We start from the raw sequence: 27,965 nt of genomic DNA, 5'->3' as shown, positions 1-27,965 counted from the left end.
TCCTCATGTTTTGGAACACTGGGCCCCCAAAACAGCTGTAGGAATTCCCAGCTGGATCCTATAGGGGCGGGGGTCAATTAAATCGCATTGTTTACAATGGAGCTCCCGTCTGGAAATCGATTCTCCACTCTCCGTGGAATTTATTCATAAATGCGAGATATCCTTCTCTCGAAACGGAAGCGGAGTAGATTCTCATTCAACTCTCGCTCCTCTTTCCTTCGAAAGCAACGAGAAATTGCATTGAATCAAGGCTGGTTAGCAGCAGCACATCGATTCCATTTCGCAATCGTTGTGGTGGCTAGAAGCCAACACTATACCGAGCGCACAGCAGCGAAGTAGTAGGTATCCAAAGCAGCTCATCGTCCCTGACGGACGGAGTATAGAAACCCAAAAAACTCTCGGATTACATAAAGCGGACATCCGTTCGGTATTCGTCTCGGTGTGCTAAAATTGGGATCATCTAGTTCAGCTTCTTGGCCTGCTCTGCTGCCACCCATCACAACCAGTGCCATCAGTGAAGAATGTCGAGTGACGTCTTTCGTTGAAACCTCAGTACATATACTTTCTGGCGAATCGCAGGAATCGTCTAAAACAGTAATCGCTGAAACGAGAGAAAAAAGTACCGAAAGTGAATCGCGCGTTTGTGAACGAAATTTGTGCTTCCCCAGCTTCACAAACCCCACAACACAAACGACTAGACCGGATTTGGTTTAGAAAAAAATGGTGGCTTTCTCGACAATTTTGAACAGGTAAAACATCTTTTTACATAATGGGAAAATTTTGCACCAGAAGAGCCCCCCTCATTTTCGACCGCAGTGCAGTGCAGAGTGCGGGTGCGAAAATTGATTTTCCCATCGAAATGTCAATCCTTTGTGCTGCAAGGCCGAGTTTCCCCACCCACAATTAAATGGTGTCGCATCGGTCGCATCGCACCATTTGCACATTGATTAGGCCCTATCATTTTCATCTTCATGTGACGAGATCAATAACGAATACCGTATTCCGTCACCCCTGAGTATGCACATCCTTTAACATCTGATTATTCGTCCTTCAAATTGTCAGACCTCGTCCATCAAAGAAAATGGCTGATTGCGTTTCATCTTATGGCATATGCCACCTGTTTCACCTTGGCGTCTAACACCCCGTTCCTGACCCGCGTCTTTGTCGCATGATAATAACGACACTGTCCTTGTTTTCCAACGGGACGATTTTCTCTATCCAGCCAGAGGCCTTAACATACGCTCTCCTCCTTAGCCCCCAGCACTTCTCACACCCCTTCCAGTCAGTGGGGAGAAACCCATCTGTTGCTTCTGAATTATGCATGCGTATCATCGTGATGGTAGTCTTCCATTGGTATGTAGAAGTAGATGATGCTTTGATTAACAAAGGAAAACGGGAACAAGGATGAAATTGATATGTACGTATAACTTTTTTTACCACTGACGAGTTTGTATTACATATGATGCCGTTACAGGCTCAATAATTCCATAGTTCAGCGATGAACCAGACTAGGGTTGCTAGTCTCTTCGATAAGTATAGTATTAATAATGATATGTTCTATGGTGAATAGGCAGTACCATATATCATAGGACGATAGGGTCCTTGCGCTGCCTCAATTTTTGTTTAACCTTTTGGAGCCGATTTGTTTCGCCGCTATCGACGCAACCTCGCTGGTGTCGAACACGCTTGTTATGCTCGGTTTCATCGTCGGGGTCATATATGACCCCTCCGGCTCCAAAGGGTTAAACAAAAACAGGGTTCAAGATTACTTTTTTGGGTTTTAAGTATTCTAATTCTCGTTTAGCTAAGCACCTAGTTTATTCTTGTGCCTCGCCGATTGCCTCATGGCTAATTTAGTTTCAACTACTCATTTTTTAATTAGCTTCCGTATAATGTGAAAAAATAATCCTCAAAATAATAATAATAATGAATAATTGTCCCTCGGATTCTGTTTTCGTCTGGTCCACGTCTATTTTGGGCACAACCTGAATTCGATTCCCGGCACACCTCCTACGTGGCGCTATGGTGTATTACGATTTGGCCGTAGGTGTTTCTTCGATAAGTCGGTCCAATTCTTCTCAATCTAAATCAAATCATGGATTCAAAGTACGATTAAGCAGAAAGCTTTTAAATTGAGATCGTTATAGCTTTAAAATAACGACCAAAATGTTTAATAGGACAGATCGGTGAAGTATTAGATTTGTAGTAATGACCTGAATTTGTGTATGGTGAGAAGGTCGATTCTCCGTTTCTGCAATGAAATGGTGCAAAAAGCGTGGGTATTATGATTCCTTGCCTAATTTGATGCTTTGAGCAAAACTTTGGGCAACAATGTTGTTGTTTTCTCCCTTTCTTGCAACATAAACAACATAGTAATCCAAAGTTTTGCTCAAACAGCATCAATTTAGGCAAGGAATCATAATACCCACGCTTTTTGCAGCATTTCATTGCAGAAACGGAGAATTAACCTTCTCATTATACAAAAATTCAGCTCATTACTACAAATCTAGTACTACACCGAACGTGCCCCATTATGATTTTTGCCCACCTGGTCATAATACACCACCACAATGCAACGAAGTAATCTTTCTCTGTGATTGTGAAATACTATGTTTGTCGCATTCACGCACACATTTGCTTTCATCATCCCTTAGACGAAGACAACGTGTCGTTAACATTTTATCGACAGAAAACAAAGATTTATTTATTGCTGCATTCTTCAGCAGTAAAACTTAACTTAGAAGTGCCACAGAGCTTTTGTTGGGTATGAATTGAAAGTCAATTCAATAAGTGAATCTGAACGGTGATGAAGAAAAATTCGGCTAGTTGCTACTTTGGTGCGGTTGCCTTCGTCGTAACATAACGAAGAAAACTTTGAACTCATAAATGATGAGAAATTGAGACATGAAATTTCGCGCAATTATTCGGTTTTCAGTGCTATAGGAGCTACATCTGTTTGCTTCCATCTTATGAGCCATTGGCAAAGGTCGGTTGGAATCAGGGATGCCAGATGATTTTTTGAAAAATCTGTATCCTATTCAAAATTTGGTCGAAAAATCTGTATCCCGTACAAAAATAAAATAGTTCCTGTAGCTTAAAAATCTGTATCTATATAAATAAAAATGGAATGGTGTTTGTATGTCACGAATAGGCTCGGGAACGGGCCAACCAATCTGCACCATTCTTTCAGTGTTTCATTCGTACAGGGCTCCGACGTGTTCGTACGAAAAAATAATTGGAAAAATCGACCGGGAACACACCGAAAACGAGAAAGTTTGAAATTCCATTTTGCGGGCCATTTTCCGGTAGAGCTGCATGTAAAAAAACACAGTAGGCAGGCAGAACAACGTTTGCCGGGACAGCCAGTTTCATATAAAATGAAATCTTTACGGATGCTGAAAAATCTGTATATATGGCATCCCTGGTTGGAATACCTGTTATGACTGACTATTATCCGTCCTGTATGACCACAATTAGCGCAAATGACGTAGTAAACTTCTACTCTAGCTTTTGTAAAGCTTTCATTGGTTCTAGTTCAAACAATCAAATGTTTCGCTTTTTTATGTCGTATCCTGCTCATACCCTTGAACTCTAGTCTTGGGTATGTATTTTTCAAACCTGCATATTAGCAAAAACATAAATTATAGAACACTTAATACAGATTTTTTGCAGTTAAGTGAACTGTTCATAACTGTATGGAGTACAGTTAAGTTAACTGTTCATAACTGTTCGGAGTGTATGGAGTGAGTTTTTTCGCATCCTCCAGATTCGTGAACACGAATCAAAACAAACAAGTGAATTTTCGGGATTTTTGTTTGTTCCAGAAAAGCATAACCGTCATAACAATCTAAAAATGCGTTTTTTATTAAACCGCAAAAAGTTCACAAGTTCACGAATTACAATCGTGCATGCTTTACTTGTTCGTGAATAAAAAGTGCGAGTATTCCCAAGCCAATGTTGTTCACGAGTAGGTTCTGCTTCTGTCCAGCTGAAATGTTCACAAATTTCCATTCCTGCAATGGACTTATCCACCGATGAACCAAATTCATCGCGGTCCGGGAATTTTGACACTAGAGCGGGGCCGTTTCCAATCAGAATTGGACGATTCCGATTGGAACAGACCCCGCTCTAGTGTCAAAATTCTCGGACCGCGATGAATTCGGTTCATCGGTGGATAGGTCCATATGGACTTATCCAGTGATGAACCGAATTCATCGCGGTTCGAGAATTTTGACACTAGAGCGGGGCCGTTTCCAATCAGAATTGGACGATTCTGATTGGAACAGACCCCGCTCTAGTGTCAAAATTCTCGGACCACGATGAATTCGGTTCATCGGTGGATAAGTCCATAAGCCAGGAACATTTTGAGGAATTAGAGTATATTGCAGGAGGGGAAGAAGAAGCGATGGCTTTGTATTAGTAAGGAGAGTAAATGTAAACACAAATAGTAACGTCACTTTTTGACATGCATTCTCATGCGAGCTCGCTTTACTTGTAGCAGTGACATATTTTGCACCAGACACGGATCTCACGCAAACGAAGTATCTTCTTCCACCTGTATTAGACTCTCATAGGCCTTGACGGCGTTGCAGTGCTGCCGCCTGGCAGGAGTCGTGTGCCAAACGTGAGAAAAAAAAACGAGACAAAACACGTTTATACTTCTGTCGCACACGACAGATACAAATGGGATTTCCCATTGGTGTGAGTGCATGTTTGCTCCCGTCCAAGCCAATTGCATTTTACGAATGCTTAGAATAAATTTTATCGAAATCGTGTCTACGCCATGGTTGACCGTGAACCACAGACAATTGAAATTTACGAATGAATAAAATTCGTTGAAAACGTGTTTCAAACTCTTTTCATCTCAGCGCCACCAACGGAAACTGTGCGGCATATACCTAATTTTGATCACAAGATGACGATGTTTATTTTCAAAATACTCAAATTTAGAAAACGACCTTAGCGCCAGAAATGATGTATCTGAAAAGCGTCAGCCGATTTTTTTGTTAACCGTTAATCTAGACTTTAAAAAACCCCTGAACACACTCCCGTTGAACACAAAGGAATTTGTAATTTAACATAAATACTAAGTATTCAGTATGAATTAAAGTAGTAACTACTGAAAGTTTTGAGTAGTTAACCCCTAAGGTTGTTGGTATTCCGATGGAAATCCTATGAAAAATTGGAAAATACGATAAAATATTAACAACTTTCAATAGAAACGGATGATTGTTTAAAAAATTGCTTAAAAATCTATCCAGAATTTGTTACGAAGTTCCTATGAGGATTTCTTCCGGAACTCTATCCAAGATGCCTCCTTGAATTTCTTCCGGGAATCCTCCTTGGGTTTCTACCGCCATACCCACTTTAAATTCTTTGGCAGTTCCTTACAGAGTTCTTCTCGTGATTTCTCTCAGAGTTGTTCCTTAAACTAAGTCAAGATTTTCCGATTTTTTTTTCAGTGATTGCTCCAGGAGTTTCTCCCAAGTTTCCATCGAGCGATTATCTGAAATTGCTCCCAGAGTTTCTTAAGAGATTTTTTCGGTATTTTTTGCGGGATTTCTTGGAGATCTTGGGATTTCTTCTTATCAGGATTTCTACCAGATTTCCTTCCAGGATTTCTGCAAGAGTTTTTCACGGGGTCTCTGCAGGAGCATCTCTCGCGAGATTTCTTCCAAAGGGTTTTCCCAATATGCTTCCACACACACTAAGAATAAATCACCGAATTCTGTGAAATTTCACCGAAATCTCAACAGCAGAATTTTCGGTGAACTGTTCGGTGATTTGTTGATTCACCGAACAATCTGTGAAGATAGAGAATGCTCATCTGTCAAATTCACCGAACGTTTCGGTGATTTGTTTTACAGATTTTCTGTGAATTCATTGTTTATTTTTGTTGGTTTCACAGAACGTTCGGTGATTTTTCAGTTGGATAATTTGCAGTTCACCGAACTTTTCGGTAGATTTTTTCAGTTTTCCTAAATCAAAATTGAAATGAAATTTCGATTTGTTTTAGATTTATTTTAAATTAGTATATTTATTATCTGTAAATATGTAAATTGATGTATCAATTAATCGCCGAAAAGAGAAGGGTATTTTTCACATAATCGTACATGTGAAGATGCAAGGCGGTGACTTCAACACGACAAGAACAATAACTACAAAAAAATACATATTATTAATGTACAATTTGATCTAATGAAAAATACTAACCTACCTCTTATTCTGTTGCTGGTAATGGTCTAAAGCTTGTTATATTTTAGAGTTATTTTCTGATTTAAACATTATATTTTCGATATCTTTTGCCAACTTCACAGAATAACAATTAAAACCAATCATTTTGATGTTAACAACTCGCACGTGGCGTTGGCTGACTACGGCTTTTACAGAAATTCGGTAAAAATGACAGCACGCGGTAAACATTTTTATGTTCACCGAACCGCTACGTAAAAATTTCACAAAATTCGGTAATTTGTTTGCTTTCACAGAAGTTTCCGTGAAACTTTGACAGTTGGATTGGAAAACATTGTATTTCACAGAAAGATCTGTAAAAGCATATTTTACAGTTGACGTTCGGTGAAATCTTTCACAGAATTCTGCGATTCATTCTTAGTGTGCAGTTTCTAGCTGAATTCCTCCCGGAGATCCTTATGCAAAGTTTCTTCATCAGTTTTTCTCATTGGTTTTCCGGGATTGCTTTCCAACATTTGCAGATTTTTTTAGATTTCTGTAAAAGTTTTCCCAGTAACCTTTCCGGGAGTTCTCTTGATTTTTCCGGCATTTCTCTTAGAAATTTTAAGAGTTGCTCCTGGTTTTTTTTTCAATATTTTTCCTCAGATTACCCCCAGATTTTTTTTTCGAGCTGTACCAGTTTTTCTCAGGATTTCTTCCGGAATTTCCCTCCAGATTTTCCCAATAGATCTTCCCCTCCAAGTCATTCGCGTAAAATTCCATCTGGATTCCCTCTGATATTTATCCGGGAATTTCTTACAAAGAATTTTGTATCCCAGAAGTTATTCGAAAAAATAACTTCTGGAAACGTGTAGCGGACCTGGTGTGATGGTTAGAACACTTGACTATCACGCCGAGGACCTGGGATTGCATAAGGAATAAAAGCAAAGCAATCCAAAAAGGATCCTCCGGAAGAAGACCCGTAGTTAATCTTGGGAGAAAGTCCAGAACAGATCCTGAAAAACTGTGAGAGGCATTCCGGTAGCAACTCCGGAAAAAAATCTTCTAGAAGAAGTCCGAGGAGAAACTCCAAAAGAAATCTCTGGTTAAACTTCAAGAAGCATGAAGAAATGTCCCGGGAGAAGTTGCTGTCCGAATTCCGGAAAAACAAATCTAGAAGAGAGTTCACAAAAATTTCTTGAAAAAAAAAATCCTGGAGGTACTCCAAGTGCGAGGTCTCGCACGTTTTGCGGAATGGTGAATGACCGGTAAAGTTGTGTGATATCTTGGTGTGCCCGGTACGAATTCTCGAAAGTACGATCTGTTCCTTCCAGTTGCATCTGTCTTCCCAAACTTCCGTTTTTCCTTTGATTTTCCTCGGGCCAGGCATTGTGGATGACCTGGTTGGTCCATAATTTGACGTCCACTCCAGGAACCTTCCGGAATAGGCGACCGCTTGTCTTGTTCGACCTGTTTAGCAAGTTTGTCAGCTTGTTCGTTGCCGGTTATTCTCGTGTGACCAGGAATCCATGTCAATGTGATGTTTCGGTTTCTATCGTTCAAAAAGTTTTGTATATATATAGCTATAGCTTGGATCCAGGGGTGCCTTGCATTTGGAGATTCCAGAGCCTGCAGGACACTAGCTGAAGCCGTAGCAACTAATATGGGTTTGTCACTTGGTCTCATTATTGCCTCAAAAAAGGCAGCGGTCTCAGCACAAAACACGGAACATTGTTTAGGTAGACTGTAGTGGGCTTCCCAGGTAGATTCAAAGACACCTACTCCTTCTTCGTATTGGAACTTGGCCTATCTCTCTTCAGCTTAGTGTTCTTAGAGCACTTCCACAGTTATTCATTGAAGGACTTTTCTTTGCTTGCTATTGCATGAATTTGTACATTGTGTGGCAAGTACAATGATACACTATGTCCAGAGAGTCGAGAAAATTTCCCTGATCGGAACGGGAATTGAACCCGCCGTCTCCGGATTGGCGATCCATAGCCTTAACTATTGTTCAACATCACATTTAAGACAAGACATAATCAACAATAGTACGCCACAGTACTCGGTTTGTGGCTGCCGCTCTCCATCCTCGGTTGCGCCCAATGCTCGCCAGGTCACGCTCCACCTGTTCCGCCCATCGTGCTCTCTGCGTTCCACGCCTTCTTGTGCCAACCGGATCAGTTTCAAACACCAGCTTTGCCGGGTTGTTGTCCGGCATTCTTGCAACATGCCCTGCCCACCGTATCCTTCCGGCTTTGGCCACCTTCTGGATGCTGGGTTCGCCGTAAAGTGCAGCGAGCTCGTGGTTCATCCTTCTCCGCCACACACCGTTCTCCTGCACACCGCCGAAGATCGTTCTTAGCACGCGTCGCTCGAAAGCTCCGAGTGCTTGTAGGTCCTCCTCGAGCATGGTCCATGCCTCGTGCCCGTAGAGGACCACCGGTCTTATTAGCGTTTTGTACATGGTGCATTTGGTGCGTGGGTGAATCTTTTTCGACCGCAGTTTCTTCTGGAGCCCGTAGTAGGGCCGACTTCCGCTGATGATGCGCCTCCGAATTTCACGGCTCACGTTGTTGTCAGCCGTCAGTAAGGATCCGAGGTAGACGAATTCCTCCACCACCTCGAAGGTATCCCCGTCTATCGTAACATTACTACCCAGACGGATCCGGTTGTGTTAGGTTCCGCCTATCAGCATGTACTTTGTTTTTGAGGCATTCACCACCAGTACGACCTTTGCTGCTTCGCGTTTCAGCCGGGTGTACAGCTCTGCTAATCCATGTCCATGTCGTCCGCAAAGCACACAAATTGACCGGAGTTTGTGAAAATCGTTTCCCGGCTGTTTAGCCCGGCTCGTTGCATCGCACCTTCCAGAGCGATGTTGAAGAGTCCATCACCTTGTCGCAGTCCCCGGCAAGATTCGAATGCACTGGATAGTTCACCCGAAACTCTTACGCATAGATTATTCGTAGGAGAGCATTTGTGCGGAACTGTTGTGGTGCTAATCTGTAATCGAATCTTCAGCATTCTCTGCATTCCGAGACTCTGTGTCTGAGAAGATAGTCTAACATCAGACTTTCGATTTACCAAATCACTATTGAAATAGTGTAGTAAGTGTGACAATAAACCTTTGTTGGAAAAACAATCGCAGTGAAAAGAAACATTTTGCAAAATGGTTCGTGCAATCCAATTGTGCAGTATGGCCCTGTTTGCTCTGGTGCTGCTGAGCAACAGCCAGATTTCCGAACAGGCAGCGACGTTCGTACAGCCAGCAGTTCGGTTTCCGCGCTCGGTTGATCCCGAACTGGACGAAAAATGTAAGGACACCGCTTGTGGATGGGCAGTTTACAAACCATTCACCCGATCGATTGAAAACTACATGCGCAACACATGTTCCTGTCCAGAGTCAACCAAGTGCATCCGCACCGATGATGTCCTTTCCATCAGGGCCTTCGTGTACCGGTGCCGAAAGGTGGACGACACCACACGCTAATTCGGAACGACTGACGATTCCTTTCTGATTTTTTTTCCGTCTGAATTCTAGTTTTATTTTGACACATTTAACATCTGGTTCTTAGAAACCAGATCTTTATTTAAATCTTCCTCTCCTATTATTTAATTTATGTCTTGTCGACGTTTTGATTTCTCTATTTCCATCATCCTGCAATTATTTAATATCAATTGACTTTAATCTCATACACATTAGTTGTATCAACCTATAGAAGTATGGTTCCAAGAGAGACATTTTTTGTTAACATGCCGCGACAGAGGACGGCCGTAATGTTTTTGATGGTTAGTAAAATCATCAACATGAATAAAGATGAATAAAGATCAATAGATCAGTTTTGCACACCGTCCATCGTTGCTTTAATCAGTCTAGTCAGCTTCCTAGGAAAGCCGTTTTTGTCCTTGTTTCTCCATAGCTCTGCGCGGTTGATACTGTCGTATGCCGCTTTGAAGTCGATGAACAGGTGATGCATTGGGACCTGGTATTCACGGCATTTCTGGAGAATTTGCCGTACGGTGAAGATCTGATCGGTTATCGGCCGGCCGTCGATGAACGTTTGCATAATAGTTTCTGATTGTTTCATTAAAATGTGTTCTCCCTTGAATCGGGATTGCACCCTTCCGAAATGACGAACTCCTGTAACTCCTGTCTATAGACATCCTAGGAGAAATCTTGGGAAGAAATCGTGGGAAAATTATTGAAGAGGAATCTCGAGAAAAATTCTTAGTGAACTCTCTCCTGAAGAAATACCCCGTGATAGCTCATGGGCGAAACTCTGCAAGCCTTCGTAAAGAGCTTCAGGATAAATCGGTTGGCATTCAGTAATCTTTGGAGATTCTTAAAGCGGAGTCCGGAAGGAATTGTTTGAATCTTGGAGAAATGCCGATTGTAATCCGGAAGAACCGCCGGGAGAAATTCAAGAAGAAAATTCCATAAAAAAAACTTCGGAAGGAATCTTGTGAGAAATACTAGAACGCATTCCAAGAGGTATTTCTAGATAAGTTCCTGATAGAAAATCTGATCGCATTTCTTCAGAAATGCATGTTGAGGATTTTATGGGTGCGCGCAAACTTTACCCAAAAATCTGCGCATAGAGCCAAGAAATTGCAGAGGAGGTTCAGTAAATAACAGTACGCACTGGAAGACTCGACTGAACCTATAAACTTTGACTTCCTTGTGGCAGAACTTTCCGTCACCGAAATGAGCAAAAGAATACCCAAATTTTCGTTTGTGAGAAGGTGATCAAACTTTTAAGTTTGAATTTCATTAATTCAATAATGCGGGTTCAGGTTAATGAATTCAATAGTTTGCATCGATTAAACATAGGTAGTTGCTACTTTTTTACTGTTCATGCCTGAACTGATTATGAAAACGTGTTTATGTTGTGGGTAGAAGGGTTCCCTTGAACCTCATGCATAAATGACTTATGATATGATAATTTCAAAGTAAACAATGTACCACAGACAAACAGACGTAACACTCTGATAATTCCCATCGTACACCGATTTAACGACATTTTTCAAAATTTGATAGTTGGCCAACTCTCCAACCGTGGCGCTCGCATAGTTTTTGTTTGAGTTTGACGTTTGCTCACTACCGCCACCTAGTTGGTGGTCGGCCAAACATAGTGCTTTAAGCATTGGGCGAATATGTTTCCGTGACTATAATTTGAATCGAAAAATGTTCGAAGTGTTACGTCTGTTTGTCTGTGAATGTACCCTACTTTAATGAATCCATAAAGTACACTTGGATGGGGATGGAGGGAGGATTCTCTCAAAGGCGTGACAAGTAATGTGATAACCCTAGTATGATGTACATATGATGTACTACGCCAGCAACATTTAGGAACATTTTAGGAAGGTTAAGTATATGAAAACCCAGAACAAGAAGGAGTTTTTCTTTTGTATTGCTATTGTAAAGAACCTTAAGATGCTAATACAAAGTTGCGTTTATAATGTTCCTTGGATATTCACCGGGATTATCGTTAGGGTTTGAATTTTGAATTGAATTCTAACTCCTGCCCTCAGTCCTTAGAAAGACACTTAACAATCATGCTGAAAGTGCCCTGCTCCTTGCAACGCGGGATGTCCCATAAGCTTATATTAACAAAATAATAATTCAGTTCAAAATCAATCTACGTGTCTAAATCGGTACGTAATAGCGTGCAATAGTAACGCAAAACCCCCATCAACAGATTAATCTTTTGCCCAGAATCAGACGTCATCGCACGGACATAATTGGTAAACACATGCCACCCTTGCCACGCCACCGTCAATCACAAAAATGCAAAACAGGCGCACACGATCAATCCCATCGCTCCTGCGCGCGCGCACAGAACTTTAATCCCGCTCTCACTCAGTTCGGCAAATATTGCCTTTCTTTTTGGATTTGTTTACCACCGCGCGCGTTTGCGCGCGAAATCCATAATCACCCATTCAGTAATCAACAACATCGATCACCCCATCATCCTATCCCAATCCCATTCGCCTACGACGACGCACGCGGCTGATCAGACTCAGCTCAGCTGGATGATAGCGTGAGCGAGCAGAGCACTTACTAATCAGCAATTCCAATCACGCGGTAGGCCCATCTTTTCGCTTCGACGCGCCACGCTTGATGATGCGCTCTTCTTGTAGGCAAGAATAAACAAAATTGTTCGGCGCAATTTGGCTCAGTGTGCTGCTCGGCTCGGTTCGCAAGCGTCCACGTCGCATCGCATCGCATTGGCGTCGCATCAGTTGTGTTCTCGATTTTGTTCTGATAACACGGAGTTCTGAAATCGTGGCGCATATTTTTGCATTCGTTATTAGAACTATACAGCTTATTCAGGTACTTAATCCGATCGACCTGGGACCCTTGTGCTACTTTATTTCAATAGGTCTATTTTACATGAATAGTTCAATGTCAACCCAATTCTAAACGCTTTCTATCCGTTTCCATTTGCACTTCCAGCACTTTATCGAAGAAGATGGCACCGAATGCGTCGGTTGAAGTGACCGGTGTTCTGAACGAGAACGACGCCGACACCATCGATGGAGGCCTGGCGAAAGACATTGCCCCCCTGAAGCGAGCCGAGAAACGCAAAATCAAAGTCGTGTGGCGAAATGTCATCGCCTTTGGATACCTACATCTGGCTGCCGTGTACGGCCTCTGGCTCCTGTTGACCTCGGCCAAGCTGTACACCGTCGCTTTCGGTTAGTAACCCCATCGAACCACCCCTCGAAACAAGGCTAATCTCTGTCTTTAATTTTGCCCCCCTGCAGCATTCCTGCTATACGTCGTGTCCGGACTGGGAATCACGGCCGGTGCCCATCGGCTGTGGGCCCATCGCTCGTACAAAGCCAAACTGCCGCTGAGGATCATTCTGTGCGTATTTAACACCATCGCATTCCAGGACTGTGCCCTGCACTGGGCCCGGGACCATCGGGTGCACCACAAGTACTCGGAAACGGACGCCGACCCGCACAATGCCACCCGTGGGTTCTTCTTCTCGCACATCGGCTGGCTGCTGTGCCGGAAGCACCCGGAAGTCGTCGCCAAGGGCCGCCAGCTGGACATTTCCGACCTGTTCAGCGACCCGGTGCTGCGGTTCCAGAGGAAGTGAGTATTTTTGAGGGGGGTTTGTCTCTTTCCATTCGGCGGTTGGGATGTTGTGTAGGAAGTGTTAGATTGGCCGTTTAGCAAACATTGTTCGCAAAGTAATGACGCGCGCAAATTTAGCGTGAAGCATGAAATTATCTCTTTAATGTTGCTGTGGCACTACTGGTGGAAAAAGTTAATTGGGTTGGTACGAATAGCATAGCAAAACGCCACCAGCAATTGATACTCTACAGTCAACGCTGATCTATTAAAGTTCACAGATAGGTACGAAAGGCCGTATTTTTGCCTCATGATGATGGGTCATTAAGTTCTAAAACATTCATACCTATCTAGCACAATGTTGTACTGCCATTCTACGCATATTTGACACATTGTACATTGGAATTTCCATACAACATGGGATAATTATGCGTAGAATGGCAGTATATTCGGCGCAAACATCGCCCACCTTTTTATTCTTATGGAATTACGGGTACAACCGGCTTTCTAGCTTGGTACCTCTGTACAGACTTGCAAAGCTTCACTGATTCTTGGAGTACCTAACTCCTGCAAAAAGCCTGCCCCTCAGGCTAACACTTGTTCAGGACTACGGCCACTTCCAAGTGTTCGATCGCTTGTTTCCATGGCGCTAGTATCCTTTCTGGAACGACTGTGGTAAGATACCTATATCGAGAAATTAAGGCCAGATAGGGTGGTACCAAGGTACTTTGAGTACTTCCAGATGATGGATTGCTTGGTTCCGAATTTAAACATCACGCTTGTGTGCGTAGTTACTTTCAGTTCGATTTTGGTGAGATGTAGCACGAAATTCAAGCAAAATATGAATGTACGATGTTCTGGACTATGAGCACTTTCAGATGCTCAATCGCATTGTTTCGAATTTCACCATTATGTGGCATTAGTGGACATAGTTACTTCCGGTACGACTTAAGGTAATATATATTGCGAAATTGAAGCCAGATAAGAAGGCACGAGCTATGGCAAAGTTGTTCAGGACTTTCATAGTTCCGAACTTCATCACCAAGTAGTGCTAGTGAACAAAGTAATTTCCAGCACGAGTTTGGTAAGGGTTCCTCTGAGACTCCCTCCAGTCGTTTTTTCGGGAAATGCTTTAGAAATTCCTTCTCTACTTCTTCCAGTGAGTGCTTCTGGAATCTCTTAAGGGTTGTTTCAGTTACTCCTCCAGGCATTCCTTCGGAAGTTACAGCGGGGATTGCTTCGGAAATTCTTCCAGTGATCTCTTCGGGAATTTCTCCAGTAATTGTTTTAGCATCTCTTCAGGGATTCCTCTAGTGATGCCGTTAGAGATTCATTAAGAGATTTTTGTTTGCAAATTCTTCCGTGGATTCAAGACTTTTTCAGAGATTCTTTCGGGAGTTTTTGCTGAGTCTCTAGTACCAAGATCACAGTGTTTTCTCAAACCTGTGCCGAGATCCGCACAGCCGAGTGCTCGGCAAACAACAAATTACCGAGATGCCAGCAACTTCAAGAGTTTATAACTGAGAATCGGCAACTGTTTTGCTGAGAATCAGCTAACAAACGTAATATTTTTACTGAGATATCAGTTTTTAAGTTTACTGAACAGTTGGCTGTGCGAAAAAGCCGTCTGGGATTCCTCCAGAGTTTATGTCGAGATTTTCCGCCATTTACATAAAGTCGAGGATTTCCAATTTCCATTTATCTCAACCAAAGTGGGTTTCAGAGGTCCCTTGACGACTTAATTCTACACACTCAGTTGAGCTCGGCTAATTTTCATTCATTTGCCGAGATTCGCACAGCCGAGCACTCGGCAATCGCAATTTAACTGAGATATCAGCCAAAAGACAAGTTTATTCATAGCAGCACCCATGGGTACCGCTAGCATCAAACATTAAACGTCAAGCGTTTAGCAGAGATTTCAGCAAATAAACTTTAACCGAGATTCGCACAGCCGATCTCGGCATTCTGTTTTAAGTGTATACCTTAAGGGTCAGACTAAGGCCTGGGTGGCCTCTGCTGTACGTAGAAGCCGTCTTTATTCTACCCATGTAACCAACAGATCAGCTTTAAAGCTGCTTAAGAGGCTAACAATTAGCCTTGCCGGAACTTATTGTGACCGAAGCTCCCGCAAAGCGAATCGTTAGCCTCCTAAGCAGCCAGAAAGTTCCATTCGGAACTTTAACTGAACTTCGCGGCACTTGAAAATGCATTTTGGCATGGGAAGCGGAACTTTTGGTTACTCGATCCATGGCTGTGTGTCTCCAGTTCCGCACTGTGCAGCTGATGCAGCTTGTGGTTCATTCGCCTTCTCCAAGTCCCGTCTTCTATCTGCCTTCCGCCGTAGATGATACGCAGCACCTATCGTTCGAAAAGTCCAAGGGTGCGTTGGTCTTTTGTACGTAGAGTCCATGCTTCGTGCCCATAGAGGACTACCGGTCTAATCACCGTTTTGTAGATAGTTAACTTCGTGTGACGGCGAACTTCATTCGATCATAGAGTTCTGCGGAGTCTAAAGTAAGCTCGATTTCCTGCCACAATGCGTCTCTGAATTTTTCTGCTGGTGTCGTTGTCGGCGGTCACCAGAGAGCCCATGTACACGAATTTTTCAACCGCCTCGATTTCATCACCATCGATAGAAATTCGGGGTGGCAGGCGCGGTGATTCCTCTCTGGAGCACTTTGCCATCATGTACCGTGGAGGGCCCATATTCTGCGCACCTAAGACTTTTTCAATTTCAATCAGCTGTAACAAATTCCAAATCAAACCGATTTGGCTGAATTTTTGACTGCACATAGTTATTAGTTTTGTAAATAAGGGAAAAATATAATTCTTTTACAAAACACTCAATTTATATGTAAAATAATGAAAATTCTAAAGTGTGTATTTGTTCCTAATTCTGCGCACCCTTTTTTGGAATGTTCCTTATTCTGCGCACTAATGTTCCTAATTCTGCGCACATGGGAAAAACTCTGAAAAGATAACATATTGTAATGAGAACATGATTCATAGATGAAATTCAATTGAATTCTTCATTTTCAACTTTTATACGACATTACGACCATATCGGAACTTTGCATGTCCCCAACATTGATACTACCTACTTTGATTACTAAGCAAAGGGAATTTCAATCATAATACACAAAAGGATTTTGTAGCATTAGCATTATCGAATACTACTACGTAAAGCTTTTTAGTTATCCGCATATGCACATATTAGTAAAATTTACTTTAATTTCTAAAGGTAATATAAACTTTTCCGGCATAAGGTGGCACAATCTTTGTTTGCAAACTGAGACTTCTTTCTTGTCTAACTCCAGGGTTTCCACTGTTTAAGAAAATTCCATGTAAACTTACATCAAATATCGCATTTGACGAATGCTTACATGAATACATAAAATTTCCCCCGAGGTTGATAGCAAATGTTTAAAACAAGTGGTTAGTCCGGTCGAACTATCAGAACAAAAATGGAAGAATCGTAAATTAGCCTTCGAAGTTTATAAACTAACTTGTTGAGACGTAATTACATTCACCGGATTGCTAGAAACATAGAATATCCTAGTTATAACTATGGTGGCATTTATATGATATTTGTTTATTAATTATATGTTCAAAACTTAGTGTTGAAATGTCTGCGCAGAATTAGGACCACTATTTAATACCGGTTCCTAATTCTGCGCACCTAAGAAGAACAAGAAGATTAAGAAAAAAAGAAGAAAACTCAATTGTTTTTTTGCCGATTCTGATTCCTCGAAGACAGCTGTACAGGATGCGCATGGAAAAGCAGACATTCTCTTCATTATTTATGTCGCAAAATGCTTCAGCTCATGAGGCAACTTTTTAGCAGCTTCGCTAACGGACACAGATTTCAGGCAATTTCCAGCATAATTAAATTAATTAATTATCGATTTTTGCGGCTTAACCAGCCGAATGGAAGTTTTACTTTATTCCAAAAGCTAGACTTTACATATACTGGCGTGAGTGAGAAATGGACAAATTGAGGTGAAATTTGCGAAAAAGTTACTCGTCCTCTCGGTGAGACTCGAACTCACGACTCCTACTCACTAGACAGGCGCGTTGCCGCTACGCCACGAGAAGACTCGAAGACGTAGCTGCTAACCTGAATTCAAGTTCAACACAAAATTCCGAGGTTATCTTTTCCACAGATTGCACCCCTTTCGGATGCAATTGCACGCGATCTCTTCGACACAGTCGTCGATGAGAGGTGTGTGGACTTCCAACACACAAAAAACAATGCGCTCTCGCCTAGGCTTTACATATACAATATATGCGTAGTGTGGATGTACATCTCATTCCATCCGAAAGGGGTGCAATCTGTGGAAAAGATAACCTCGGAATTTTGTGTTGAACTTGAATTAAGGTTAGCAGCTACGTCTTCGAGTCTTCTCGTGGCGTAGCGGCAACGCGCCTGTCTAGTGAGTAGGAGTCGTGAGTTCGAGTCTCACCGAGAGGACGAGTAACTTTTTCGCAAATTTCACCTCAATTTGTCCATTTCTCACTCACGCCAGTATATGTAAAGTCTAGCTTTTGGAATTTCCAGCACTTGCAACATCATTTTATTTTTTTTACAAAATAATGGTCGTTGATTTGAAAAATTTTTCTTCACAAACCTTTTCATTACTATTGAAACAATATTCGAAATAGTAGTTTACGCAACAAGGTGCAGAATGACGATTTTTACAGCACGAGTCGTACATTTATCCAACGAGGCTTGCCGAGTTGGATAATTACGACGAGTGCTGGAAAAATCGAGTTCTGCACCGAGTTGCGTACAACGTTTTTTGCAATTTCATAAATTACCCTTGAGGATAGTTTTCAACAAAACTTTTTCATCAAACTGCACACTCATGTTCATAGCCAATGTTTAAGAAAATCTGATCATAATAGGTTATACTGTGCAGTGTGCAGTTGTCACAATTTTTCATAACTGCGTCCAGAAAGCATCAAGAAGATGACCAAAACTGAAAACAGTGCTGTAATGGTTCATTACGCAACGCAAATCAGTGCTGTAATGAATCATTACAGCACTGTTAATTAGGTGTGGGAAAGTAGGCCTTTTCCTGACAGATTTGCGTGAGGTAAAACAGCCTATTACGATGAGAAATTGCAAAAAATATATTTGCAGCTAATATTGAACTAGCGTCCCTGATTTTGTGGTATATTCGAGAAAGTGCGCCGAATTAGGGACTGCGCAGAATTAGGGCCGGTCACGGTACTTTGTCTTCGACACATTAATGACTAATCCGATTCGCCTGGCTCAAATTTGCGAGCTAATGTCAATATCATCAGCCAAACCAAGCAGTTGAACGGACTTTGTGAAAATCATTCAACTCGTGTTTATCACCGCTCTTCCTTATTACATCCTCTAAAGCAATTTTGAACAGCAAGCACGAAAGATCATCACCTTGCCGTAACCCTCTGCAAGATTCGAAGGGACTCGAGAGTGTCGCTGATACTCGAACTACGCACATCACTCGATCCATCGTCGTCTTGATCAATCGTATCAGTTTATCCGGGAATCCGTACTCGTGCATAATCTATCATAGATGGTCTCGATCGATTGTATCATGCGCCGAATTAAAATTGTGGGCACGATGTATTCGCGGCATTTCTGCAACACTTGGATGCGGATGGCGAACATCTGGTCCGTTGTAGCGCGTTCACCCATGAATCGAACCTGATATTGCCCCATGAGCTCTCTTGCAATCGGTGATAGACGGCGGCATAAAATTTGAGAGAGTATTTTGTAGGCAGCGCTCAGTAGTGTGATCACGCGATAGTTCCCGCAATCCAACTTGTCGCCCTTTTTGTAGATGGGACACACGATACCTTCCATGCATTCCTCCGGTAATACTTCCTCCTCCCAAATCTTTGTAATGACCCAGTGTAGTGCTCACACCAGTGCTTCCCTACCGTATTTTAGTAACTCGCTAGGTGGTTGATCTGCTTTGTGGTTTTTAACCGGCTAACCTCCTCCTCAATCTCTTGGAGGTCAGGGGCTAGAAATTTTTCGTCTTGCGCACCTACTCCTAGATCTGTTACCACACCACCTTTGGTGCTTGCAACGTCGCCATTGAGGTGCTCATCGTAATGCTGCAGCCACCTCTCGACCATCTCACGCTCGCTCATAATAATATTCCCGGCACATGTCGCCTTGTGGCACAAAGCCTTTGTTCGAGCGGTTCTTCTCGTAGAAACTTCCGTGTGTCCTTAGCAAGGTACTGCTCTTCCATCGCTTCGCGATGTCGTTCTTCCTGCGGGCGCTTCTTCCTCCGGAAGACTGAGATCTGCCTGTTCCACGCCTATCTATAACGTGCCTCATTCGCTCTCGTACGGTGTTGCAGCCAGAGTTTAAAGTTTTCATTTTCAATGGGTGAAATTCAACGTGAATTTTGAAGATTCTCAGCTGAGGGATCAAAATAAAATTCATTTTGGTGAATGAATTTTTCACCTATTCATTCATTTTTCTGTCACTGACAATTTTCACTGAGAAATAAAACTGGACCGTAACTCCCGATTATACTTCCAATTACCTCAAAACTGTTGTATAGTAGTTAATTAGAATATTAATTATGCTCTCTAATTGTCCATTAAGTCGGATTGTGCGTCTGTTAACAGAAATTGTACATTATACGACGTGCGAAAAAATATTCGTGACAGAGAATTGAATGAAAAAAGAGAAGCATTCAGCTGACAATGAATGTGGCCAAACACGAATGAAAAAATGAGAATGTCAATCTTCACTTTCAATCTTCGAATTTTTTACTCTCTGGTTGCAGCATTCTCGCCCATGCTGCATTCTTCTCGTTTTTCAACTGTTCACATTCACCGTCGTATCAATCAAAAAACAAGCTGCTGGTAGTCAATAGTATCATCCGACCAATGATCAACTAGGCATCGACGGTTTGAGGAACCTTCGCTTAATACCACAGCAACAAGCTGCAAATCATACAAATCAAGTTGCTCAAAATGATTCACAGTTTGAACCGCCGGAAACTGAATAACCATTTCCACAAGCTGGCTAGTGTCGACACTCTCGAACGAGATCCTTCTAGACTTGATGTCTGCAAATCCACTCATCGGAACACTCTTATCTCAAAATCTGAAATATTAGCCAATCTAAGATCTAGGATTTATGCATGTCCGCCTTTGAAAATCTATTGACTAACATGCCTAACTCTTCTTTCTTCATCTCTATTTCCAGATACTACATGATCCTTATGCCCCTACTGTGCTTCATCCTGCCAACTATGGCTCCGGTCTACTTCTGGGGAGAAACCTGGACCAACGCATGGTTCGTTGCCACGCTGTTCCGCTGGACGTTCATCCTGAATGCCACCTGGTTGGTGAACAGCGCTGCTCACAAGTGGGGACACCGCCCCTATGACCGGTAAGACCTTTCGGTAACGATTCATTCCGACTAGTTGTACTAATACTCCAATCCCCCTTCCTCTTTTTAGCACCATCAACCCCTCGGAGAACAAGACGGTGGCCACATTCGCTTTCGGCGAGGGCTGGCACAACTACCATCACGTGTTCCCCTGGGACTACAAGACGGCCGAACTGGGCAACTACCGGCTGAACTTCACGACCGCTTTCATCGATTTCTTCGCCAAGATCGGCTGGGCGTACGATCTGAAGACGGTTTCGAACGAGATCATCGAGAGGCGAGTGAAGCGAACGGGAGACGGATCGCACGCGACCTGGGGCTGGGGCGACAAGGATCAGGACAAGGTCGAGATCGAGCACGCCAACATCCTCAACCGGAAAGACGAGTAAGACGGAGGGAGGACCACGTTGGAGGAAGAGATGGAGCGCTAACGACGCCTAGGACCAACGAGGACAACCTTAGTACTATGGGGCGTGACCGGCGGCGATTGAGGGAGCGAGCGAGGAAGAAAGCAAGAGAAAGAGAGAACGCGCGTATTTTATTATCCTCTTAAATGGGAACTCACGTGATTTTTTTATTGAATAAGTCAATGTCTCCCGTTCGAAAATGGATCCCATTTTTTCGAAGGACGCCGGAGACCTCATGGAAGAACCAGAACAAAAAGGAGTTGAGCAGCAGTTTATTCGAATGAATTGATTTTTTTATGTTAAAGGCTACAAAGAAGCCCTTATTGAATATTCATGAGCAAAAATGAACTTTAATCAATGTCAAAATCGAAGTATAAATCAAATCGTATATGTGTATATGTATTGAACACATACAAAAAAACAAACCAACTGATTCAGGTGTGTTAGGATCTAATGCATAGAATGAAACTATACTGTTATCTGTTAAGAACTAACAATAAAAGAAAAACGAAAATTGCACTTAAAATTTTTAATGACACTTTCCGGATCTAATTCGGCGATCATATTTGGAATAATCGTTAAAATTCGAAATGATTTGTTCGCGATCAAATACCCTGCAATCACGTCACAAACAGTGCACTTTTGATTGATTTGGCCCTTCAGGAACAGAAGCGGAAATGGTCGATGCTTCAACTATATAGTTTTTAGTACCCAAGACTTACTCCCCCGACCATATAATTTAGCTTTAGCTTGTGTGTAATTTATTGTTTTAGAGCCAAGATGATTCAAGATGCTGTGAAAATAGTAACAAATAGACGACGCTCAGGCAGTGTCAAACAACTGGAAACGTGGAAAACGAGAGTCTCTTTATTTCTTCGGGGTAGCATTGCACAGTTGCAGCAGCGGTGGGTGAACTGAGATATCTGGATGAATACTATGCGTTATCTCATTCATATGAATAGAAAGAAAAGTTTAATATCAATGATTCAGTCCAAGGGATAGATTCTTAAATGTACTGGAATTTATTGTTTACTCTGATTCTGATTCTATTTTGCTATGAAAAACCAAAGGTTTCAGAATCAATCAACTCACAAAGAACTCGAAAGGAAACGCCTATCTTGAAAGCTTATTATTCTATCAATTTTTATGGGATTAATTTCCGTTCTTCGCCAGTTTCTCAAAGGAGCATTAAAAATTTGCCCCACATCATCACTGTTAATTACCTATCACAAATAAGTTTCTGAGAAGTTATAAAGTTATTTGTCATACGGTACCATTAATCTTCCAAAATTACAGTGAGCATCAAATCTCAATAGGAGCATTACTTGTGCAGTGATTCCTCTAATCAACTAGAAGTTGGGAATTTTCAAGACTGTAAACAGCTACGGATGTTTTATTATGCTTTTTCGACCGAACTTTGAGCCACGATAGCTTTTACCCAATAGCTCTCTCTGCTGTGCAATGTTCAAAGAATGTCCATTGATTTTTTGCTGATTTTTTATCGCAAGCATGGTAGAAAAGAAAGAAATGATTGGCAATGGAGTGAGACTGATGAGAATAGGATTTAAATTTCGATAATAGGTAGGGACTTTTGGACGAGTGTTTTAAACGAAATGTCAAAATTTTTAGAAGGCTTCTTAGGCAAAATTTGAATTGTTTGTAATAAATCTCCCACCTTTCGTAGCCAAGCGAGTACTTCATAACTGAAACGAAAGCAGTTTATCGTTATACTAGGTAATTCGTTTCCAAAACGATTCTTCAATACTGGGAGTAATGAGACAAACATTAAATAGACCACATGTTCCTTACAGTATGGCACAAGCATAAGAAAGAAAAATTGTTCAAAATGCAATGACCTTCGCCTACGAGCAAACCTTTCCATATGAAAGAATTGCGTATGAAGAGGAACTTCGTTCAAAGAACGAGCCAAAATCAGTCATCCACCAATTCAATACCTATCTTATAAACTGAGCAATAACTTAACAAGTATAATGAATTAAATTGTTTCCACTTCCATATACTTTCCTAGCACATGGGTTTGTTATGCGAGGCGAATCGAGCTAGCAATACTCACGTTTCACGTGTATTCTCAATTGGTCTCGCATTACAGACCGCATAGTTTTGTTAAATCTTGCAATTTTGTTTCACTAAAAAATTCAACCTAGACTTTGTAGAAAATTTTCAATACTTTTCTCACACTTCTCCTCAAACAAAGAACAAAAGTGGTTTAATCTAAACGAGTGACAAATGATAGGAAACAGACAAAAAGAAACAAAAATCCTAATGATTCTTACTGTAGTAGTACCCCAAATGGAAAGGGAATTCAATGTGTAATCTTAGTATGGGAACCGATGTTGATGTCGCTAGCAAAAAGAAAATGTAACAGCGAAGCAAAAAAAACTTAATGATTACAAAAACACAAAAGAATGGCAAAATCTACTGACAATGGGATGGAGATGGTCAGAAGAAAATGTTCAGCAAACGAAATCGTGCTAAACTACAAAACTGTATTTATTGTTTGAGAAAAATCCTAAAATCTGTATAACTTGATATCACAGGGTCATGACCGGTCACCATGTTTTATAATATAATTGATTTCGTTGTGTATCGCAATTTCCATTGATTTAGGAAAGTTATGGGACGATGAAAAATTCCTCACCAGCTGGTTGGATGGCCTTATATGTTCACTAAGTCTACAATATAGACCTCAGACTAAAAGGTATTTATTAACGTGGTTCAAAAATTCGTTGTTACTCCACACCGCCTGTTCGATTTGCAACCAGATTCTATGCCTGCTGCCAAAATTTGAGCTGATTTGGTTGAACATTGAGAATACACAAGCCCTTCAAAGTTTGTATGGAAATTACCAAGGATGGAAATCTAGTGATCATGATAAGATATCGAATGTGTCGCGGTTGAAAGGCATCGCGCGATCATAGCAACAACGATAACATTTTGTCGTCAAGCATCGTAACAAACTACGGTCCGAGAAGAATGATTCGCTCGGCATGTGAGGGCGCGAAGCGATCGCTATCATGAAGTCGAAATGATAAATTCGCGATTTCATTCACTTTTTGAGCATTCTTACTTTATTAACTTCCGAATATGCTTATGAATGCATTATTTCTAATAATGAATGCGGTTTACGGTTGTATATGTGGCTTAAATTGTGATGAATCAAATTTATCGCAACTTGTAACATGATCCGATAACGGGTCATCACGCGATAAAGCGTGCATCAGATGCTTTGATTATGCTTTGATACGAGCACGGTGTGAGGCGTCGGCATAGATCGGCATCATACTGCTGCAAGAACAAGGCTATGTTGGATTATTTGTATCCTGTATCATTTATCGCTTGAAGTGATTTTCTTCCATCCTTGGAAATTACTATGGGAAAACGATGTTTTTTATTCGATCGACCTCGACCGTAGCATTTCCTCAAGTGCCCAGGATGGTTAGTTGACCCCTGGTACTCTCAGGCTACTCTATCAGCTACACTACAATTTTATTGGTCCATTAACCCAGTACAAGTAGAGGAATCGAACAACGAGGCTTGTTCGTTATGTTGCTAAAATAGTGAAGCCCGCAGAACTTTGAGATCTCACAGAAATCATCATTGTTAGGATCCTCGACACCCATGTACAGCGGATGAGTGCTCTTGAGTCTTGCGAAACGATTGCGGCGTTATGGAGAATGTTCGAAGCGGAAAGAACAAAACCGGATGCTCAACGTTAACGAAAGAGAGTTCTACAACAGTAGGAAATCAAAGCTTGTTTTTCTCATAGAAGGCGCCCCCACATTAAAAGTAAAATCATTTTTCTTGTATGGACAAATCCTGGCTTGTACTTGTTCCGCATCGCAGCGATTTGTGCCTTGGGGCAAAAAGTTGCAAATTAGAAACAAAATCGTTATACAGTAGACGTTCGATAACTGCAACATGTTTACGTTTCACTTAGCGAACGAAAATTCGATAACTGCAACGCCTGACAGTGTCAACAAGCCATCAATTGACGTAAAATGAACGAAAAGTTCATTCGACTGTTCATTAGGGCTAACATGGCGCACGGTTTTGACGTTTGGCGGTGCGATAACTGCAAATTTGTTGCACTTACCGGACTTGCAGTTAAAAAGCATTGCAGTTAAACCGTTTGCACTGACCGAACGTCTACTGTACCTATGCGTTTCTTCCAAATTCATTACAGTAACAGAGAATTTATTACGCCACCATACAATAGAGGTAATAAACTATAGAGGAAGAATGTCGCTGGCGTCGCTGCCGAAACATCTCTTGCTGGCGGAGATAGGCCGGGCTATAAGTGTCAAAGCGAAAAAGTATGCAGTTTGACAGATAGATACCCGACATGTTTGCGAGCGAGAACAAAGGGAACAGCAGCGACATTCGTCCTCTATAGTTTATTAACTCTATTCACCATACTAATTTCAAGCTGTTTACTTCTTTTTTACTGACTGGTATTTTCCACCCGTGCTGTGCATGATGTTTCCGAGTGGATAAGTGCAGGCGGCGCCGCTGTATATGTGAAAAACACGTGGAACACGAGCGCCGTCTACGATCGCATAGCGTAACCTTCGCCGTTACTTTACACTGTTATCACGTTAACCGCATTTATCCGAAAAGCGCCTCTACTGGCACTCTAGCAAAAACGCAGCTGATTGCTTCCCACTGCATCCGAAACAAGACTCATTATGGACAAGGCCTTCTGGAGGTTGGTGACGTCACACAGTTCTGGACAAGTTCCGAACCCATGGTTGGCAGACGAAGAGCGACAGTGTAATGGAGTTGGAGACATGACCGCGGTCGTAGAAACCTGATATACCAGAAATTGGGCTGCACCAGGACTCGATTTTTGGTACAAATAACTCACGACGATTCACTGGCGGATGGCGGAATGTTTCAACATGATGCTAGAATACCCCACGCAGCTACCAGAGTTCATTACCAGGGATATCACTTCTGCCAGGGGTTACCATTTAACGGTCGACCAGCGAAGCGAGCGAACGCTTCTGTCAAATCAGCGCAGACACGAACCTCTTCCTAACTGAATACACGGGGGTTTAGAATCATACTACCAAAACAACGCGAACCGTTATAGAGGAGGCGGTAGTGTTCGGCTATTTTTCATCATGGCGTCGGGGACAACAAATTTGAATTTATTTGTTTTAGCTGTCACGTCGGTTCGTCGGTGGTCACGTGCCTTTCGAATATGCACCAAATGCTGTCGTCGGTAGCGAGGAGGATACAAGCCCACTGCGATGCCAACAACGTGATGACCGAGGAACAAAAAGCGTACCGCAAGAACACGCAAGGCTGCAAACTAGGTGCAAGACAGATCTAACGAGAGAAAATCTGTGTTCGAAATGTTGTTCAGAATTCCTCACAATTCCTTAGATTTTCTCCCATTTATACCAAAGTGTGATCTGCCACCAAGGTCAAATTGCAAAGTGTTGCGTGTGATGAATGAAAATTGCAGTTTTGGGGATGTTTTTAACCCTTTATAAGGCCGAGAAAACTAGAAGAGTTGTCAAGGCATACTATTATGGAAATGATTATATACATGATTACATGTACTAAACAATTTTTGTTTGAAAGAAACTCTCAAAAATCTAGGTGGCAATATAGTTGCCACTGCCCGTTTAGGCCAAAAACGCTGGTGGCAATATAGTTGCCACTGCCCGTTTACCCCAAAAACGAGCTTTTGAGGTGGCAATATAGTTGCCACTGCCCGTTTAGGCCACCAACGCTGGTGGCAATATTCTTGCCACTGCCCGTTTAGGGTACTTTTCTTCTTTTGACTTCGTCAAAAATGCCGGAAAAGAGATTTTAAAGTGGATTAGAGCTTAACCCATAATATAAACTGGTAGTTCACCTCATGTCAACCCAGAAATTAATCATTTCTTAAAATATTTACCAAATCTATAATTTTACAATAAGTTTGAGCTAATTTTCTTCACGCGGTCAAATTGAGCCATTTTTGAGACTACAAATGGCTCCTAAATTGTTTTCAAAGCTCTGTTTAGTACCAAAAAAATACCTGGCGTTGTTAGTAATCCCAATTTTGCGTAAACCAAAAAAAAAATATCGAAATAAATTGTTATAAAACAGAAAAAAAAATACAAACAGTTGGTGGCAATATAGTTGCCACTGCCTTATAAAGGGTTAAACAAATTTCGTCAATCATTGATAAAAAGAGTAACTCCGTATTTCTCAGAGTTGCTCTCGTTTGCACAGTGTCTTGCCCCTAGGCTGCAAAGATCAGGTCATCAAAGATGCAGTCAGTCATTGTGGGTCAAGCCACCGAAAATCAGAGGAATCAGAGCAGGGCGTACATCGATTACACGAAGGCGTACGAATCAGTACCGCACTCGTACCACCGACGAACCGACGTGACAGTGGTGATTCAAAACTGTCCCCCCTAAATTTAACGGTCGACCAGCGAAGCGAGCGAACGCTTCTGTCAAATCAGCGCAGACACGAACCTCATCCTATATGAATATACGGGGGTTTGGAATCATGCTATCAAAACAACGCGAATCGTTATAGAGGAGGCGGTAGTGTTCGGCTATTTTTCATCATGGCGTCGGGGACAACAAATTTGAATTTATTTGTTCTAGCTGTCACGTCGGTTCGTCGGTGCTCGTACCTTCTTAAGATACTGCAGTTGTACAAGGTAGACCTCGGGTAGACGGTAGAGACTGATGCAACACGCGATGGAGATGTGGAACACGTTCCTACAAATTACCGACGGAACAGCTGTGTTGCGGTCTAGAATTCTCAGCACCATAAGGGGGATATTGTCTATCCGGTTGGAATCAAGACCGACATTCAATCAAAAATTGCCATTTTCTTGGTCCACAAGTGTCGCAACTGATTCGCA

The 27,965-nt window shown here is 42.0% G+C and overlaps 1 protein-coding gene across 1 annotated transcript; it reads left to right on the top strand.

Moving 5' to 3' along the window:
• The first annotated feature begins 245 nt into the window (after nt 1-245).
• On the top strand, nt 246-22,663 carry LOC109412434 (acyl-CoA Delta-9 desaturase). The gene is made up of 5 exons (XM_029867072.2): nt 246-749; nt 12,629-12,870; nt 12,940-13,276; nt 20,478-20,663; nt 20,734-22,663. Exons 1-5 carry the CDS (start codon nt 721-723, stop codon nt 21,050-21,052), a joined length of 1,113 nt encoding a protein of 370 aa, XP_029722932.1. The 5' UTR covers nt 246-720; the 3' UTR covers nt 21,053-22,663.
• Nucleotides 22,664-27,965: the final 5,302 nt, after the last annotated feature.

This window comes from Aedes albopictus, chromosome 1, assembly GCF_035046485.1.
Source record: "Aedes albopictus strain Foshan chromosome 1, AalbF5, whole genome shotgun sequence".
NCBI lineage: Eukaryota > Metazoa > Arthropoda > Insecta > Diptera > Culicidae > Aedes > Aedes albopictus.
Note: the sequence above shows the minus strand (reverse complement) of the source record. Positions and strands in the feature narration are given on the sequence as shown.